The sequence below is a fragment of the Neofelis nebulosa genome, chromosome 3 (genome assembly GCF_028018385.1).
Source record: "Neofelis nebulosa isolate mNeoNeb1 chromosome 3, mNeoNeb1.pri, whole genome shotgun sequence".
NCBI lineage: Eukaryota > Metazoa > Chordata > Mammalia > Carnivora > Felidae > Neofelis > Neofelis nebulosa.
The window spans coordinates 79,488,456-79,502,161 of NC_080784.1; the positions used below are offsets into that span (position 1 = coordinate 79,488,456).

The 13,706-nt window shown below is 39.4% G+C and overlaps 1 protein-coding gene across 6 annotated transcripts in view; it reads left to right on the top strand.

Moving 5' to 3' along the window:
* Positions 1-13,706, top strand: part of IQCM (IQ motif containing M) — a 664,496-nt gene that overhangs the window by 543,825 nt on the left and 106,965 nt on the right. Inside the window, exon 15 of one of the 6 annotated variants that reach the window (XM_058721200.1) lies at positions 3,353-3,557. The exons of the other annotated variants lie outside the window; for them this stretch is intronic. Coding sequence (XP_058577183.1) covers positions 3,353-3,364 — 12 coding nt within the window. The 3' untranslated portion in view covers positions 3,365-3,557. Of the gene's footprint in view, positions 1-3,352; positions 3,558-13,706 lie in introns of those variants that run through there. 6 annotated transcript variants of the gene reach the window in all.

A 13,706-nucleotide genomic window follows, 5' to 3' on the forward strand; every position in this document is an offset into this window, starting at 1 on the left:
GGGCAGAGAGAGAGGGAGACACAGAATCGGAAGCAGGCTCCAGGCTCTGAGCGGTCAGCACAGAGCCCGACGCGGGGCTCGAACTCACGGACCCTGAGATCATGACCTGAGCCGAAGTCGGACGCTTAACCGACCAAGCCACCCAGGCGCCCCTCAGAAGGTTATTTTAAATGAATACATTAATAACTTTTGATCCTGGAATGGTTTTAGGACTCTTTGCTCAAGTCTAAAAATATAAGCAGCCATAAAGGAATGACCAAAATACTGACGGCATCAGGACCATACCCATAGGTTTAAATAGGCTTTTGAAAAAATGGCCTTAAATTTCAATAGTTTCTCACAAGATAAAAAACCTTCTGACAGGGTCTGAGAAATGTAGGCTTATACCTATAGATCATAATGAAGGTAAGACATGCAGTAGCCTGATCTTCAATCTTTTATAGCACTGAAACTTGGGACTGTCTAACGATGTTAAGGCAAGATGCTTAAAGCTGTCCATCAGCCTCTGAAACATCACCATAATTAAATTTCAAGGCTGTACTCCATAAATCTCTGGAACAGATATTAGGGTTGAAAAGGTCTCATTGATACGAATGGCATAAGTCATCTAGATGCCTAATAAGAGATGCCACCTTAAATATCATTCTTTGATTAACTCTGAAAGAAATACATCTACCAGGAGGGAGTGAGGGGCCACCTGAAGGTCTACTGGAAAGTAGGTGTTGCTTCTGATAAAAAGCAGTTATAAAGAGTAAATCCCAAGACAGGGAGGCAGAGCAAAACACAAAGACAGGTGGTGTTTCATATATGTGAGTACAAGGGCTGGGGAGAAAACAAGAAAAAAAATGACCTATTGATCTTTAGGAATGCACAGCCATTTCCACCAACATTCCCAGAGTCTTCCTCCAGATCCCATAAGGGGAGGCTTGGAACTGTTACTTTATGAAGCGCCATCTAATTCAAAAGACCCACTTTGCACGGAAGCGAAAGCTTCAATCTAGTTTCAACTGAAACTGCGTCATTTCATTTTAAGCCTAGGCTAACAGGATCAGTGTAAAGACACACAGATTAGTAACAGAGAGTCTTTATTTGGGCTTTAGCAGCACCATTATTTTTAGCTTTGTGAGTTTGAGCGATTTCTTTAGCCTACCAGAGCTTCATTTTCCATTTGTGAGAAAGGCATAATATCCATAGCCATCTTGTGCATTCCTAAATAAGAATAGGACTTTAAAAACTACAGTGTTAATGAAGATTGAGAATTGTTGCTATTATGAATCAATTTGTTCATAAAAGAGTTCATTTTTATTGGAAATACATTAGCTACATATTAGGAGTACTAACGAGAATAATTAACAAATAACTTGATCTTCAACTTTGACAAATGTTCCAGTGTATTTACCTATTTTCCATTGGGCTGACACATCAAGGCCCCTAGCCCCTGTGAGTCTGTCTAGAGCTCAGGGACCCTGTGTCTGAAATTTGCCACATTTGCCACCAGATGGCACTGTGTAGCAAGTAAATACCACGTACCTGCACCACCGGTTGGTAATCCCCTGGGCTCCTTTCAGCACAGGGAGAAGTAATTTATGGAAAAAATACTCATGGTGGGTGTTTATTTGCATATTGTGCATGATAATTTTAAAAGGCAATAAAGGTAGAATGCTATTGAAATCAACATGAAAACAACCAATATCTTATGCCATATTTGTGTGTTCTGTCTGCATCTTATCCATTTTTCTGTGATTTTGAGGGAGTAAATGTTGTTGTGGCTAGCGCAGTGCCTAGCTTCTCAATCATCTCTACAAGAGTGAAAGTAGTTATCTACCTTCATCTTAAGTGATCGTAATTGAGATTTGTATTATGTAGTTTGTTAAGTTTTGCTGCTGTTGTTTTTATCTTCCAGGTGCAAGTATTTTCCCCAGTACTTTCTTGTCCCTGTGTTAAGTCTTGTCTATAACGCTGCTCCAAAACCCTCAGTAATAGGATAAGCTTGTCCTAAGTTCTCTTGTAGTGGTAGCAAATATGGGGCAAGCAGGGTGTGGGGAGCAGTTTTTAAAATAGCAGCATCTTCTTCAAACTCTTCTGTTCTCCTCAAAACTCAGGCTCTCTACCTCTCTTCCTATCTCCCATATCTGTTTGTTCCCCCCACCCCCTTTGGTTGTTGTTCCTCAGATAGTGCCTTGCAATCTTAGGTAAATCTTAGGTTTCTTCTGGTTCTGCTTCTGGTGCTGCTCTGACAGCACTCCAGAACCTAAGAGGTGAGTAATATAACACCGATTGCTTTCAGAATGATATTTTTTTTTTTTGTTCCCAACATACAATCTAAGTGATTTCAGGCAACAAGTAAGTACTGAAATCCAAGTTGTTGGATTTTATGGTCCAGAAAGATCAATTAAGTCTTGACATCATCTGGAAGTTCATTTTTCCCACCTTGTCAAATCTCACTAATTCTGATAATGATCAGGAACAAGCTGTTTCTGGATCATTTGAGCCACAGAGTTCTCCCCTCTTCTGGACTCTATCACAGTCCCTATGATATGCTGCTTTGCATGGCTTAATAGTCTTTAATACGTGCATGGGGGCGCCTGGGTGGCTCAGTGGGTTAAGCATCTGACTTCGGCTCAGGTCATGATCTCACAGTTCATGGGTTTGAATCTCGCATTGGGCTCTGTGCTGACAGCTCAGAGCCTGAAGCCTGCTTCAGATTCTGTGTCTCCCTCTCTGTCTGCCCCTCCCCCTCTCCTGCTCTGTCTCTCTTTCTCTCTCTCTCTCAAAAATGAATAAACATTAAAAAACAATTTTAAAAAATGTGTTTGTATTTTTATGGCCTGGTTTGCTGGAAGTGATAGAAAAACTAGTTTAACTTACAAAGTACTAAAATATGGAGTTTTTATTTCTTCTCTAATGAGGAGTCTGAGACACCAGGGTCAACAGCCCTGCCATTCATTTGGAACTCTCTCATGAGCCCTATTTTTCCTTCTACTGGCTTAAAATCAGATGCAATGACTGAATCAGCCATCTTGGTTTGTAAGCTGGTCTTCAGAAAGGAAGCCCGTTTTAGCAGGAAAACCAGATAGCAGGAGTCCAGGTTGCTGATACACTGAGGAGAATCCTGTCAGCATTTGGCACTTTGCCTAGATATTATAAGAGAGAAATAAGCTTCTCCTTTCTTGCAGTGGGTTGAATTATGTCCTCCCAAAAGATATGCCCATGTCCTAATCCCTAGAACCTGTGATTGTAACCTTATTTGGAGAAAGTCTTTACAAATGTGACTAAGTTAAGGCTCTCAAGATGAGAGCATCCTGAATTATCCAGGTGGGCCCCATATTCAATTCAACAAGTGTTCTTACAGCAGACACAGTGAAGGGAGACACACAGGCAGCAGAGAAGCCTCGGAAACACAGAGGAGGAGAAGATATGAAGACAAGAACCAGAAATTAGAGTGACCCGGCTGTAGGGCCTGTGGGAAGCCACTAGAAGATGGAAAAGGTAAGGGAAGAATCTCCATTAGAGCCTCTAGAGGGAGCATGGCCCTACTAATACCTTGATTTTGGACATTTGCCCATTTGTACCCCCCCCACCCCCCCAAGCTGTGAGAGAATACATTTTTGTTGTTTAAAGTCACTAAATCTGTGATAGTTTTATACAGCAGTATTAGGAACAAATATACTTGTTTAGGTGGCTATATTTTGAATTTTCGTCACTTATAAAGTAACCTAATTCTAAATAATAGTTTCCCAAACTATATTGCAAACATCTTGAAATCAAAGATTTAATCTTACGATTACTCATATCCCTCACGTGCATGTTCAAGTGTTAGTGGCACTACATTTGCATTGCTCCTGATTCTGAAGGGAATTGGTGTTTAGCACAGACTGCTAGTCTCAAACAAAACTTGGGAGAATTTCAGGAAGAGGCATTATTAATTATCATTATTACTGCCTATCAAAACACATAAGCTAAAGCAAAATATGGGTGAGAGCAAAGTAAAATCTGGAGTGGCAAATCCAGGTTTTGGGTATGCTAATATGTTGCTGTCTAGTGCAGGGTTTGGTTTACATTGTGAATGGAACGGACCTTTCTTTTTCACTCACCAATACTAAATAAAGACCAGCAGTTGTCTGCTGTACTTAGGTTTAACCTGCTTTCCAAGTTAATTGCTTTTCTTCCAGTTTTAGCATCTTGAAGGTGTCCTCAGTTTTCTATCATGCTGGTTTGTGGTTTATTTCGCTTGAATGCGAACTCACATACTTGAGGAGGGGAGGTGGGTTCATGATTGTATTTAGTAAGATTTTGAAATAATCAATTAAAGCAACCTGACAGTTTTCAGAAATGAGAATTAGAGCATTGTAGTGACTTACTGGTTTTTGTTAAGATCACATTAACTATGAGGAAATTTAAAAGATTTGTCTTAGATTCGAAGCTTATTTTGCTATTGAAGAGCTATGTGTTCTTAGAGAAGGAAATTCATGAGTCAAGGTCTCAATTTCTGTATATGTAATGGGGGAAGCATGTATAAAAATGCATGTACACATACATACATACTATGAACCAGTTATGTTTCATAAATTACATTATCATATTTTCTCCTCTCAAATCTAAAAGGTAGGCATTATTATATTGTATCTCCAGAGAAAACACAGTGACTTGTTTGGATCATTTGCCCATGATTACACACTAATAAGTATTAGAAACAGGGTTCAATCCCAGGTAGAACTCCAAAACTTGTTGCTGCAAATTCATTATTAAAATTTTTCCTTGGGGGGCGCCTGGGTGGCTCAGTCAGTTAAGCATCTGACTTTGGCTCAGGTCATGATCTTGCAGTTAGTGAGTTCAAGCCCTGCATCGGGCTCTGTACTAATAGCTCAGAGCCTGATGCCTGCTTCGGATGCTGTGTCTCCCTCTCTCTGCCCCTCCCCTGCTCATGCTCTCAATCTCAAAGAATAAATAAACATTAAAAAACACTTGAAAAAAATTTCCCTTGGAAAAACTTTCTTGATCCACCATTTTGTACAAAGATAAGCTATGACAGACTTGATGTTACCAGGTAATTACTGGCATTTGTACTCTGAGTAGAAACTATCTCTGAAACCATCATTTTGTCAATTTAATCATATCTGAAAATTCTTTTAGTTTATCCCATTACTACTTATCTCTCACTAAAGAAAGTAGAATATAATATTTGATGAATGCTACCTAATATGACTTTAAACATGGACAACAATTCGTCTATATTTGTAGTTTCTAATACATTCAGTTTTTAAGAGTACCTGGGCATTTGAAATCTGTCCAAGGCCTACCATTGACTTAACAACTCCCTTCCAAAGATTCCCATTCATGATAATAGGACGAAGCTTGGAGCCCATTGTTTTCTGAAAGTGGATGATTCCTGAAGTGCTAGGGATTTTAGTTCAAATAAAAAAGCCTGGTTAATACCAGCTCCTCCCATGAATCCAAAAACCATCCACATTTAGATGCAGCTAAGTGTAGGAACTTTCATGAAATTAGACTCACCATTTTCTTTTTTTTTTTCTTTATAAAAAAATTTTTTTTTTCACGTTTATTTACTTTTGAGACAGAGAAAGACAGAGCATGAACGGGGGAGGGTCAGAGAGAGAGAGGGAGACACAGAATCTGAAACAGGCTCCAGGCTCTGAGCTGTCAGCACAGAGCCCGACGCAGGGCTCGAACTCACGGACCTGACCACGAGATCATGACCTGAGCCGAAGTCGGCCGCTTAACCAACTGAGACACCCAGGTTCCCCTAGACTCACCATTTTCTAGGAATGGGTAAGAAGCCACGTGGCTGACAAAATGTTATGGGAAATGTTGCAATGTCCCCTTCCCCTGGGATCATCTCTGTCGGGCGTTTCAGAGAGTGCACATTATCGAATGCTAGCTATTTGGAGTGCATCCATTTCCTTTTTGATTGTATTGGACATAACACATAAGATGCTATTGAAAGTCTACATTAATATTTAAATTGTCGAGAGATCCAAGAGTTCAGCTGTCAGCCTAATAATTGACATACACTGAACCAATGTTTGAATCAATTTACATTTTCAAAAAATAATTTCTGGTGCCAGTCTAGATAACTTAAACTTTATAAAAAAATTACACTAGAAAACACTCAAAAGACTTTAAATAAAAAAGGATTAAACCTAATGAAAAGTAGCATGGAAAACTAAAAATAAATAAGAAGAGTTCTGCAATTGCCTGGCTATTCCTGTATAGAGGAGATGGTTTATTGGAAGGACGAAGAGCTGTCTGGGTAACAAGGAGCTAGCTCTCTGCCCTCGTGCCAAGCCAGTCTGAAGGAGGGCTCTTCAGGGGGTGCATTCATTCTTTAAGGCATTAGGAACTCATTTAATACCCTAAAATGGACTCATTATTTCCTCAAAGCAATGCTACAGCCCACCTAAAAAGACTTTCCTACAGAATCCCACAGTTTAAACTAATTAAATTCTGCATTATTTAGTTTAATGCACATCATTAAAGTCCTTTTTCTTCCTTGGGGGTGTGGTGAATTCAAATAATGATAATAATGCCTTGTGTTTATAAAGAACTTATAAAGCTTTTTTCCATTTAGGATGTTGCTTGATCTTTAAAGTAAGGATACAAAGTTGTCTGTACAAACAGCAAGGCCACAGCACACTCTCCAAGGGCAAGGGCCAAATCTGTGTTTTCCCCATACCTTGTGGAGGGGTCAGGGGTGATGAGACAGGTAACACCCATACTCACTGTTTGCCAGGAACTACTCTGCCCGTTTGTAAGAATCAACTGTTCCATCCTCAAAAATGTCCTCTGTGGCACATCCTATGGCTCTCCTGGTTTTACAGAGGAGGAAGGTAAGGCACAAAGGAACTGAGTAACTTGCCAGACTTCCTGCGAGGAGACTTTGGTGGAGCTCTAGTGCTTTGGCTCTTGGCCACTATGTTTCATTTCATCCCAGTGGGAGCCTTCCTTGCAAGTTGAACACAAACCTCTGTTGCATTTGTGGAGGAATGACGGGATGTTGTGAGCAGGCACAATACTGTTATCCCCAGTTTAGAGTTCAGAGGGAGCGCAAGTTCCTGGGTCCTCAATGCAGGTTGTACATCTGGAACTCAACCTAGTCACCTGATTCCCTCCCAGTATTCTCTCCAACTTAAGATTTCTGCCTTTTCCTATTTGTTCATCTACAAGCCACCTGTTCTAGTATTTTGTTTATGATGTTTTAACTTGTGAATCCTATTAAGCTCATTATGGACCACGCTCTATACATTGGATTGTTATTCTATGTGACTAACGGTATCTTCCTCAGATGTTAGAGTGGCTCAGACTGCTCAGTGCAGACAGAACAGCATTCTTAATTGTTATCAAGTACATTAGAATAGATGCAATGCTAGAATCTTAAGTCCCTCTCCCCTGACACCTTCTTTATCTTTAGCACCATTCACTGTTGCCTGGGAATCAGAAGTGATGATCACTTCCTGAAAATAAATTAAAAATTTAAATTTGTTTAGGGGCACCCAGGTGACTCAGTCAATTAGCATCCGACTTGGGCTCAGGTCATGATCTTGAAGTTTGTGAGTTCGAGCCCCGCATCGGGATCTGTGCTGACAACTCAGACCCTGGAGCATGTTTTGGATTCTGTCTCTCTCTGCCCCTCCCCCACTCTCACACACACACACACACACACACACACTCCCTCTCTCTCTCTCAAAAATAAATAAACATTAAAAACATTTTTTAAAAAGGAAAAAAAATTTGTTTGTTTAGGCAAACTGTTAATCTTTCCATTCAAAGCCAAAATTTGAATTTCCAGTAAATTTGGCAATGAGAAGATCAACAACACAGTGTCCCTCCCTGGAATTTAGAGGGCTAGTTTCTGAGACAGATTGAGTTTGCTTACTGAAAAGGGTGGGAGCGTCTTGTCTAGCTGCATATTTTACAGGTCTATAATGGAATTTTTTAGGATACTTGTACTTAATGGTTAGAGACTTTCAACTCAGCATGATGCAAAGGACATGATAACCATATTTGGAGCAATGTTTTGAGAGGATAAAGTTTCTCCAGTCAATGGAGAAGCAGACCAGTGTCTTGGTATTCTGGCACCTTCTTCACCCAAATGAAGGAGGGTCATGATGCTTTTGCATACACACCTACCCATTAGCCAAGAGACACATAACAAAAAGGAATTATAATTTTAGCCTGAGAATCCTTATTGATAAAGACTTTGTAGTTTACTGTTTGTCACAGGCCTGGCTTAAGTGAAGAACGATGGTGTTCAATGGTAGCAAGTATCAGTATTTGAAGGGCTACGACCATGTGCAGTGTTATCTGTTCTTTCCTTTGCAGCTGAATGTGAACAGAGACCAACAGCGGCTTGTTCTAGAATGCCAATTCTCAAAGAAAAAACAAAATTTATTTCCCCAAGTTGTCAGATTAGCACAGAAACACAGAGGAAATGGTCTGAGGCCATTTTCCATCACGGAGAAGATAACACAGAACAAAAGAGACACTCAGGAATGGAGTCTGGGCATTTCTGGGCAGGAAGGGCCCCTTCATTCTCTGTCTCTTTGCCATTCTGAATCTAACATCAGTCCCTGAGCCTCTTGTCAGAGGTGATGAAAAATTAACAAGAGTTGTTTGGGTAGAATCTGGGGTATATATTCTGGATTGAGGTAAGCAGATGTGAGAAGAGACTGTAAGTCCAAGGACACCTCTTTGGGGGATGTTTGCCACCAAGGGGAGCAAATGGATGGGCAAGAGCTAGTGGGGCACATTGGGGTCAAGTGAGACTTGCTGGTTTTATTTTGTTTTGTGGTTTAGATTGGAAATAATACAGCTTGTTTGTATGCTGATAAAATTAACCTGGAAGAAATGAGAGCAATTAGAGAGAAAGATGAGAGACAGGTGATCAATGCAGGAAGGAGCAGGAATCGGGGCAGATGGCAGTGGCTGGTCTTGCATATGAGTGGGCACACGAAACAGTTCACCACCTTTAACCAGAGGTAGTAAGTGTATGGGGATAGATTTACACATAAGTGTACTATTTTCTAACTGGATCTTGGGCCAGGTTTCCCAGTCATGGAATTAGTTCTTCCCATGAATTGCTTTCGGCCACCTGGGGTAAACACCTTTCTCTGTTCAGCTTGGTCTTGTAAGCCTCCTAGCCTGCCATCACCTTTGACACCATGTTGCCAAATCCTAAGGTCAAGTCCCAACCTGCCTGATTCAATGTATCAAACACTATTTGATGTAGTTGTTTATTTTATCTACTGTCACCTACTTTTTCCTTTGGCGTTTGCAAGACAACACTTTCTTAGTTGTTGTCGTCATTGTTGTTGTTGTTGTGTCCTACTGACTTCTTTACTGGTTCCCTTCTTTCTAAATTCTGGCCAAGTTCCTTTCACTGGTTTCCTTCCCTTTCTTCTCTTTTCTGTTTCCTCTGTGCATATAGTCCCTTTGCACCCCTGCACACAGCCTGGGTTGGTGGTAATGATGCTCGCATCACAATGAGAGCGGTAAAGGCGAGGGAGTTGTATTCAGTTACAGCATGCCACACTGGGTAATTCCAGGGTGCAGGCCATCCGTGACCTGGCATCAGAAGATCCAGGCAGTTATAGTGAAAGCATCATGGTTTCCCAGCACATATTTAGAACCAACAATCCAGCATTGTGGAGGAAAGTTAAAAGAAGCCTAATTGATACTCCCTGTTTCTGAGAGCAAGGCTGTCCACCCACACGTTATTTGATGGACGCCAAGTGTTTTGCAAACGTAAGAGTAGCTTTTTAAAAAACATACACTTTGATATATTTTCCTTCAGATCTTTTACGTGACAGAATTCACATATTGCTTGGAAATCTTGTGTTTTCCCGGTGAATGTACACTTGGTACTGCAGAGAGATAACATGAATCCCCAGTTCTTTTATTTTTTTCAGGTAGGGGTGGATTTATCCTTCAGTTTTCCCATCAATTTTTGCAAACTCTCAAGTAATTATTTATACTTAGAGTTATCAAATGAAATTTAAGGACCAAATTTTATTTTATTTTGTTATTAAAATTCATTTGAGTATAGTTGGAACACAATGTTACATTAGTTTCAGGTGTACAACATAATGATTCAACAAGCTTATATATTATGCTGTGCTCACCGTAAGTGTAGCTACCATCTGTCACCCTAATCATATTGTAATACCATTGGCTGTAGTTCCTATAATGTACCTTTTATTCCCATGGCTTATTCATTCCATAACTGGGAGCCTGAACCTCCTCCTCCCCTCACCCATTTTGCTCATCCCCCTACCGTTCTCCTCACTGGCAACCATCAGCTCTCAGTATTTGTTCACTGGCAACCATCAGCTCTCAGTATTTATAGGTTTGATTCTGCTTTTTGTTGGTTTATTTCTTTGGCTTATTTTTATTTTTATATCCTACATGTAAGTGAAATCATATGGTATTTCTCTTTCTCTGTCTGACTGATTTCACTTATAATACTCTCTAGGTCCATCTAGGTTGTCACAAATGGCAAAATCTCGACCTTTTTTAATGACTGAGTAACATTCTGTTCTGTATACCACATCTTCCTTTTTTCATTCATGTATTAGTGGACATTTGGGCTGTTTTCATATCTTGGCTGTTGTAAACAATGCCATAGTAAACATAGGGTGCATATTTCTTTTTGGATTGGTGTTTTCATTTTCTTTGAGTAGATACCCAGTGGTGGAATTATTGGATCATATGGTATTTCTCTTGTTAAGTTTTAAGGGAATTCCATACCCTTGTCCACAATGGCTGTACCAATTTACATTTCCACCAAGAGTGCGCTCCTTTTTTCCCCACATCCCTACAAACACTTGTTATTTCTTGTCTTTTTGATTCTAGCCACTCTGACAGGTGATATAAATTGCAATTTTGATTTGCATTTCCCAGATGATTAGTGATGTTGAGCATCTTTTCATATGTCTGGCCATCTGTGTGTCAAGTTTTATTTAAAGAATGCACATATAGTGGGCTGACTTTATTTTATTCATAATTTTCCAAATTGTGTATTCATACCTTCTTCAGGAATGCTAACTTGTCACAAATGGATTCATTTGAACTTCTCCATTATCTATCTTCTGAATTATACATAGATTAGCCCTGTAGTAGCCAAAATGTTAGAAGTCATGAAGAAGAGGATAAAGACACCATGATATTGAATAATCCCAGAGTAAGGTTAAGGACGCACTATGAATGGAGACCAGCTTAGGACAGGAATAACTTCCTTGCATCTGACATACCCATACCCTCCATGGCAGGGATGGACAACACAGGACAAAGCCAGCAGAGTCTGCATTCTGTGGTATGGAAGTAAGGAGATGGAATGGGATGAAGTGTGGTCTTCCTTGGTGAGATTTCAAAATAGCAGAGGTATTTTGTATATAAACCATGAGAGAGGCAGCCTGGTGTGGTGGTTGAACATGGATTATAGACACAGGCTGACTAGTCTTGCACACCAGCTTTGCCATTTAACTGTGTGACCTTTAGCCAGTTAGTTAACCTCTCTGACTCCCATTTTGCTTGTCTGTAAAATCAGGATAATAACAGTACCTACCTCACAGGGCTGTTTTGAAGATTAGCGAATTAATACGGGCTTTTCAACATTGGTGATACTGATATCTTTGGCTAAATAATTCTGCCTCGAGGAGAGGGGCTGTCCTGTACATTATAGAATGTTTAGCATCATCTCTGACTTCTGCCCGCTAGATGAAGTAGCAACAACACCCCCCTCCTTAAACTGTGACAACCAAAATTATTTCCAAATGTTGCTCCTGGTTGAGAACCACTGAGTTACTGTGGGTAAAATTCTTTGAGTGCTCAGCATACAGTAAGTGCTATGTAAGTATTTTTCAATAAAAATAACAAATATTCCAAAAGCAAATGATAGAAATAAGGCATAAAGATGGGCTAGATATAAGCCATAGGTAGAAGAAAATAAATTGTTAGTCTTCCTCAGTTTTTGAATTCCACCACTAACACATCATCAAGACATGACTGATTTAGAAATTATATCCTAGGGATCAGTCTGAACCCCCTGACTGCTGCTAGCATTGGAACTTCTCTTCTAGCTGTCCAAAGTTTTTGACTCCTTTGTACTCCATCCTCTCTCCCCCTATGGTATCTTCTCCCTGGCCTTGGTCAATGTGTCATTTTCTCCCACACATGTAGCTCCATAGAATCTCACTTTCTGAACACATTGCCTATCATTTATGTGTAGGGTCTCTTTGTTCCACTCTCTGGAAGTAAAGATAAAATCCCCAGGTAACCAAAATGGCAGAAATGCATCCAGGGTGGGCCATGGTAAATGTGAAAGGCATGTCTGTCAAAATGGAACGCTGTTGAGCCCCAGCAGCTGAAGTAGCATTGGAGATGTGGACCCAATTTGGCCAAATCCAAGTATTCTCCCTAGAACCTAGGGAAATTTTGAGATACAGCTTGATAGTGTATCAAGTGAGAACTTGTGATTTGCTAGCATTTTTTTTCATTGAATTTTCATAGGATCGTAGACTTGACATCAGCATATTTTTGACACTTTGAAGCAGTAGTGTGGGGCATTTCAAGTAAATATGCAAAGATGATTCTGGTACTATTTTCCCTGCACCCATGTAGTCTTATATTCCTGGAAAAAATAACTTAGGAATAAGTGACATTTGAATAATGTTTGAAACCAGGGTATTAAAATGCAAAAATATATTGCTTGCTTTGATACAACCTTAATTTGTAAGCAATATTCTAACTTTGGGTATTTGGGAAGGAATCTTGGTTTAAAATTTAAATTAAATCACACCATAACATTTTGAATAGTAAAGGCATAACTTACATAATACTCTTTCCCTAGAAGGAATTAATTTTAATAGTTTGATAGCAACTAATTGTGCAGAACTTATTGTTAAATAAAGCCAAAATAAGCAATTCAATTCTGCCATGGCTGATTAGGCTTTGTCATCCATGCACGATCTCACAGTCAGGAACTCTGGCCAGCCATTCTCTGTTTGCCATAAAGCAATTCTATAACCTTATAATTATCATGTTCAATGCATCTCAATCTTAGAGTATAAGACCCCTTCTAACATTTTCACAGCATTTATCGAGCATATACTAACTAGATGCCAAACATTGTACTAAATACTTCATGTATATTATTGTATTCAAATCTCACAACAACCTGTGAGATAGGCATTGTAATTTTACAGGGAAGAAAACTGAAGTTCAAAGAGGTTCATTATCTTTCCCCTTACCACCAGCTGCTTAAGTTGTGGAAATTATTTTTAGATCAAAAAATTCTGTACTGTGCTGAAAGAAATTCCTTCTTAAAACTAGAATAAACGTAATGGTTACATGTTAGTGGGGAAAAAAAACCCTAATATGCCTGATGTATGTGTGTATATGTATAAATATATAAATTTATATATTTGTATAAATGAAAAACTAAATAAACATATATATGTATGGTTTACATAGTAATAGACTTGGTACCATCCAGGAGTAAGAAATTCAGGAATAAACAAAATAGACAGAAATTCTACCTTGTAAACCTATCTTTTAGTAAGGAAGCAAAGCAGTGCCAGAAAAAAAAATCAAAGAAGAGATTCAAACTTAAAGAGGGCAAAGTCAATCTCTTTAGCCAAATTTACCTAAGAAAGCCACCAAGCTAAGGAAGGGTTGCATTGGATGTTGAA